Source organism: Centroberyx gerrardi, chromosome 1 (assembly GCF_048128805.1).
Source record: "Centroberyx gerrardi isolate f3 chromosome 1, fCenGer3.hap1.cur.20231027, whole genome shotgun sequence".
NCBI lineage: Eukaryota > Metazoa > Chordata > Actinopteri > Beryciformes > Berycidae > Centroberyx > Centroberyx gerrardi.
In genome coordinates, this window is record NC_135997.1 from 3,085,405 (window position 1) to 3,092,375 (window position 6,971).

Sequence of the window (6,971 nt, forward strand, 5' to 3'; positions counted from 1 at the left end):
CCACAGGGGCCCTGATGGAGGTGAGCAGGGGTCGCCCCCCCTCCCCTTGCTCTCATTAAGGCTATAGCAGCGCATTAGTGAATAGCTCCGGGGCAGGGAGAGGGAAATGGCTTTAATCAATACGAGACTAGTTGTTTATTTTGACTGACATTAGCCGCTCTCATGACGGAGGAAGAAAGAAAAACACCCCCAGCCCCACCCACCCCCAAACAACACCACCCAACCACTCTTATGACCAAAGACATTCAGAATTATAAAGAACTCATCAAGCTAATGTGCTTTTATCTGAACATGGCTGTATTCCATTATTATTGGCTTTTACAAATAGAGGAAATAGGAGCTAAGGGGTCAGTTCACTAACTTCTCAATTCACTAATTAACTAATTGAACTGTGCACCTGGTTTAGGATATAGGACAACTTAACTTCAATACTGTTTCTAATATTTGATACAATTTGATAAATAAATCCTGTTGGATGAAAGATCCCCTCCCACACGTGTGGCATTAGCACAGAGACCAGTTATGGGTCATGAAATCTGTTCAAAGACCAAAGAAAACTAGAAGTCACTCAGTATAGCGAAACCTCTGCCAACACTAAACAATTCTCCAACTGGCTGTTTATTGTTTGTCTTCTGGGTTTGATTTTCCAACAAAATAGCACGTGAATGCAACGCTGTTTAGGAGCCGACTTGGAAGTCCCAGATGTCGGACTTTCCCACCAACACATGAATGCAGCATAGTTATAGCATAGCAGGAATAGTTATGGCTACAAAACGAAAATCATCTAAAGTTGGAAATCCCAGATCAACTGATCCTTGGTCCAAGGGCGACCTGTCCACCAAATTTCAGGCAGACAGACAGACAGACAGACAGGCAGACAGACAGACAGACAGACAGACAGACAGGCAGACAGACAGGCAGACAGAGAGACAGAGAGACAGACAGACAGACAGACAGACAGACAGACAGGCAGACAGACAGACAGACAGGCAGACAGACAGACAGACAGACAGACAGGCAGGCAGGCAGACAGGCAGACAGACAGACAGACAGAGAGACAGACAGACAGGCAGACAGACAGACAGACAGAGAGACAGACAGACAGGCAGGCAGGCAGACAGACAGACAGGCAGACAGACAGACAGACAGACAGACAGGCAGACAGACAGGCAGACAGACAGACAGACAGGCAGACAGACAGACAGACAGACAGACAGACAGACAGACAGGCAGACAGACAGACAGACAGAGAGACAGACAGACAGGCAGACAGACAGACAGACAGACAGACAGGCAGACAGACAGACAGACAGAGAGACAGACAGACAGGCAGGCAGACAGACAGACAGGCAGACAGACAGACAGAGAGACAGACAGACAGACAGACAGACAGACAGACAGACAGACCAGCAGACAGACAGACAGACAGGCAGACAGGGGAGAAAACAAAACCTCCTCTAACTTCACTGGTGGAGGTAAAAGGCCGTATTCTCCGCACCCTCGCTCATAATCCCGCTGTAACGTGACTGAACTCACAAACCTTTGCTTTAAACGAACTGCAAACAGCCGGGCGGCTCTCACATTCCCACCCTGCACAAATAAACAACAGTTTCGTGCTGTTATCTCGCAATTAGATTACAGCTATAATGGCGCACCGGCTGGAGAGCATTGCAGGTGAGAATGTGTCCTTTGACCTCTGGGGAAGGTGTGAGTCATGTCAACAGTGAAGCCACCTGACTGAGGATCTGGGCCGGCCCATTAAGGACTGTGTGTGGGATCCTGGTCCGGTCTTAAAGTGACTATGTGCTTCTGTGCAGTGAAGAAAAGCAATACGTCTTCCAACCAGGGGCCGGTCTTAACCTTTGACCCCCGGAGATTTAGCTATGACCCGCCCAGCATTTGGGAAAATCCTGGTGAAGAGCCTGATGGATATACGGAGCATGCTGCTGAATGAATTGACCCAACCTCTAACAGATGTTCAGTTCCAACTAAGGCTCTGCGGCCAGCGGCTCCGACCCCTAAATCTGTATTGACTATGAATGAAGCTGCAACAATCGAAGACTCGGCGGCTTCGGTCAGCAGGCAGCGACAAAACAAGTTTCGTCAAACACTGCTGGATCTTTGTTCCTCGGCAGCTGCTTCACTTGGAGACATAGTAAACAAGAGAAATTAAATACCATGGTATGTACACAATACCCAAAGAGGGTTGTGGTGAATGACTTAAATGAGAAACAGACGTCTGTATCATGATGTTGTTTTTGTTGTTGTCAACAAAAACAAGACTCTTGCTCCACTATGGTCCCTTCCCTTCCCTTCCCTTCCCTTCCCTTCACTTTACTTCCCAAGCCCCTTCCAGGACAGCCAGAGCAAACCGGGTACAGTGTCATACCTCAGGGATTATAAGATTATCTTTTCACAACCACTTTGACTGAAGCAGAGCCTCATCTGCAGTCAAGCTCTCACAATATGAGATAGGCGCATAAGACACATGCATTGGATACGGCAAATAACTCTGGCGGTCAAAAACGCAGAACAGCAAACAATTTGGCATTTTAGCCAGTTAAGCAAAACTTTAAAATGTTAAACGCAGACACGATAAAGCACTAGACTTCAGAAATCACTTCTCCTACCAGGCGCAAGTCAACAATAAAGCTTGTGTAGAAATTGTGCAAAGTGAAAACTGAAACAAACCAGAAGACACCCAAAGACATCATTCCTTACACTAAATTTGAAGTTAAATTGATTTCTTGGCCCTGCAAACATGCCCTTAGGATTTGGAATCAAGTCTCTATCTCTGTTAGTTTCAAAATTATGGCTAAAAAACAGTAATCATCCAATAGGAAATCCCTGATCTGGATCACCACCAAAATCTAATCAGTCGTTCCTTGGCCCAAGGCCGATCTGTCCATCAAATTTCATGGAAATCCATTGATAGGTTTTGGAGAAATCCTGCTGACAGACAGACAAACTAACAGGCAAAACATAAGCTGCTTGGCAGAGGGAACAAACACTTTAAACAGTGCAGAAGTTGGCCAGGACAGATCAGGCCTTTATTAGCTCCATGCAGATAGGATGCACGCATTCAGACACAAACACCGAGCAGGAAATCCTTATCTGACTGAACTTTGTCACAAGACAGTGTCCACCAGTTAGAGTTCACTCCTTCACTTCATCCTTTCCTCTGACAGACAGGTGCCACTGAGCCAGAGCAAACCAACATTAGGAAACAGCATTGTGACACTGTCTTGTTTCCATAATTCAAAGTATTTCTGGTTGAAACATGATGTTGGGGTGAGACATAACGTGGGGAGGAACTGTTCAAAAGTGTTCAAAAGTTCAAAAATACTATACTCCAGCCATTGGGATGGTGTCACATGGTGTCTTAGGAAAAGGGAACAGGGTTTTTTGGGATGAACACCCAAAAATGTGCAAGCTGTGAAGTTGAAGTTTTATATGATGAAGAGGCGGCGGGGGGGTTGTGATGGTATTATTGGCTGGAATTTTTATGTACGCCTACTGGTACGCCATAAAGTAACCACTAAACATATGCTGTTTTCCAGGAAATAAAAGTCATGGGATTTTGATGTAAAAATACAAGAAAATAAACATTTGGTAGGGTTTTTCTTTTTTGCATTTGTTGTTAATTAGCGGTACATTATGAAACACAGAAATAGCTAAAAACGTGAAAAAGTTATTTGTCATTCCATTGTGACTTTAAATGTCATGTGTCCAAGTACTGATTGCCTCATCTAGTGTACACAGTGCATGTCCCAAAGGAAAGCGAAGGATTGAACTTCCCTCCCGGCGGAGAAGGAGAGTGACATCATTGCGTGTAACAGTAAATTAGAGTCCTCATTTTGAAGCTATATGCTCAGTGTTCCATGGTAAGTAGATTAAATCTGTTCACGGGGCTGATGGCTCCTTCCCAAACATACATTCCTCCAGAGAGGGTTATCAGAGAGACAGAACTGTTCCCCGAGGTCCAACTGTTTCTTTCTCCTCTCCTCTCTCTCTTCCACATGCAGACCAGTCAGGCTGACAGCGCTCCATCTGACAGACAGACAACCTGCACATTTCATCTGACACATTACACCAAATGCAGCCCATAAAAAGGGGAAATCACGTTAAAGCATCTTGGGCGCACAGTGCAGTAACTTCACCACACAGTGTTTCTAGTTAGAAGTGTGAGGGAAATTAAGCAGCCGGGGTAAATTTAGCTTTAGGATATTAAAAGACAGATTTAGGAGATTTAAGACAAATTGAGAGACTTTTAGGGTTCAGACTCTGCAGTCCCTTTATTTTCCAGAGAGCGTGTTCTCTGTTGCAGGGATGGGATTAGATAAAATATGAGCGGGGTATTTATAGCCCATGACATTTAGGAGATAAAGGTAGTGTAGCAGGATGGGTGGAATTTAGAGCCAGGGGTTACAATCTCAGAGATACGGCTGGAGGATTACCTCACCCACTGGCAGTAAGCAGCAGATTGGATCTGACTTCTAGCCTCGGAAAAAAAACATACACGCTGCACAAGAGACTAGAGGCAGCTGTCTGGCTTAGAGAGCTGCTTCACTTCAAGTTTATTCAATTCAAAAGTCAATCAGTGATGGAAGTTTAATGTCCAAACACAAGTGTGCTCCGTGGGTGCTAACATGCCTCCTAAAAGAAATGTAATTATTCTAATTGTGTATCCAAAACAACTTACTGTAAATATTTAAAACCATCACATAAATAACTTTTTTTCCCCTGCAGTGCATGTGATTAAAAAAAACACTCGACTTGTCCCTGGAATTTATCACCTCCCATCCTTCAATGTATTGGACAAAGGTTCAAGGCTTGGCAGTTCATATAAATCACTTTAATTGAATTCTCATGCAAGGACTGCCTGATAACTTCATCATTTGAGCACATCTACTATTGCTGCAACAATAAAGCTGCACTAGAGATTGCAGCATGTGTCGTAACCTATTTTTAAACCCCGGTGTCTTACCTCGTCAGTGGTGAGGACATAGTAGATCCTTGTGAAAAGGGATCAGATCTCTTAACATTCGCGGTCAGGTGCAGTTTGGGTCCTGGATCATGGTCTGGAGAGTCGCGCCTCAGCTGCAGAATGCGTCTCCACGGCAGGCTGCTCCGACGGGCTGCATTCAAACTCAACACCATCCATACTTTCTGGGATTTTTTTTTTTTTTCTTCTTTTCCTTCTTGTTTTGGGAGAGTTTGAAGTCACTTTGTCTCAGCTGCAGAGCGCGTCCATCCGAGTTACAAGCAGCTCGGTGTGTGTCGGCTGGTCCCAACACACATCACATGGGTTTTTGTTGGGACAGCGATTAGGAAAGAATAAAAAAGCATCTTCTGCCAGACGATCAGGTGCAAAAAAAAATTCTCTAAACAGAAAGTATGAGATGAGTTTCGTTCCTTTGTTAAATTAGAAAGCATGAACTGTATGTCTCAAAAGGCGCATGTGTAGTAGCCTAGGCTACACATTATTCCAAGTGGGAGAATTCAAAATCTGTCCTCAAAGTGTGTAAAACGGCTATTGCCTCCAGGCAGGTGATTTTCAGTCAAAACAGCAACTAAACGCCAGTGTTAACAGTCCTGCAAGGATAAGAAGATCCCAGCAGGTAGGTAGCGCGCTCTCTCTCTTTCTCTCTCTCTCTCTCTCTTTCTCTCTCTCTCTCTCTCTCTCTCTCTCTCTCTCTCTCTCTCTCTCTCTCTCTCTCTCTCTCTCTCTCAGTGCCTTTTTACCTGCTTCTCAGTCCCAACAGGTCCATGCAGGGACAGAAAAGCCTGTTAGGATCACATAAAGTAAACACCAGTCCTCCACCATCGCTGTCTGTCTGTGGTAGTGAGTGGGACCGGACCGGACCGGGCTGCTGTGTGTTCAGTTCAGTTGTCGGGTGTCTCTCTCTCTCTCTCTCTCTCTCTCTCTCTCTCTCTCTCTCTCTCTCTCTCTCTCTCTCTCTCTCTCTCTCTCTCTCCACCTGAGCCTGTCTGTCTGTCTGTCCGCCCTGCGCTGCATTCCTGCACTGAGCAGGATCTCAGGAACCCGCCCCGTCCGCTGCACTGCTAGACCACAACCCAGATCCTCACACCATGCTTCCTCTGCACACATCACACAAGGAAGAGCAGCTCCTTTTATCTGCCACGCTTAATTGGCTCGTCCAGAATGATGATAGCCTATTAATAAACTTTATTTCTATAACACAAAACAGAGTTACAAAGTGCTTTGCGGGCACGAAGCAAAATAAAAAACACAACACAATGAAAATAATAAAATGAAAATAATATATAATAGGCTACATAAAATAAGGAGGACAGAGTTAGAGTAGATATACAACACAATAAAATAAGCAGTACCAGAAGAAATCAAAATGCAAACAAAAATAAAAACATAAATCAAATATAATAAAATGATAAAATATAAAATCACGTAAAAGCTATTGTGAGTCTTAAAACATGACAGAGAAGAGGCAGACAGGTGATATGAAATCTTCCCTATAGCTACACCTGACCATATCACTATAATGTTCCTATAGGCCCTATAGGAATATTATAGGAACATTATAACACTGTAAGTCCTTATACTATAGGGACAATAGTAGTGCCATCCAATAGTGAGTTTATAGAGACCTAATAGTACTCTATCGTATTTTCAATCTACAATTGTGTCACTATACTAACTTATGTCAGAATCAGAATCAGAATCAGGTTTATTGCCAAGTAAGTTTTCACAATACAAGAAATTTGCCTTGGTATGTAGGTGCATACAATAAACATGGAGAAAAATAAGAAAGTAGGAGTAAAAAACACAAGTACTGCAAGTCAAAAAGTCAAGAACATAAATACAAAAAACAAAAATAGAGGTATTTACAATACAGAATATGAAAAAATATAATAAAAAATGTGCAATATATCTGCTTTTAAAGTGAAATGAAAAAGCTCTACAGTTTGTGCAGGAATGTGCAAAATAT

The 6,971-nt window shown here is 43.5% G+C and overlaps 1 protein-coding gene across 1 annotated transcript in view; it reads right to left on the minus strand.

Moving 5' to 3' along the window:
* Positions 1 to 6,090, minus strand: part of adamtsl5 (ADAMTS like 5) — a 33,715-nt gene extending 27,625 nt beyond the window's left edge. Inside the window, exons 1-2 of the mRNA XM_071921111.2 lie at positions 5,982 to 6,090; positions 4,988 to 5,919 (exon numbers count right to left, since the gene is read on the minus strand). Coding sequence (XP_071777212.1) covers positions 4,988 to 5,160 — 173 coding nt within the window. The 5' untranslated portion in view covers positions 5,161 to 5,919; positions 5,982 to 6,090. The remainder of the gene's footprint in view (positions 1 to 4,987; positions 5,920 to 5,981) is intronic.
* Positions 6,091 to 6,971: the final 881 nt, after the last annotated feature.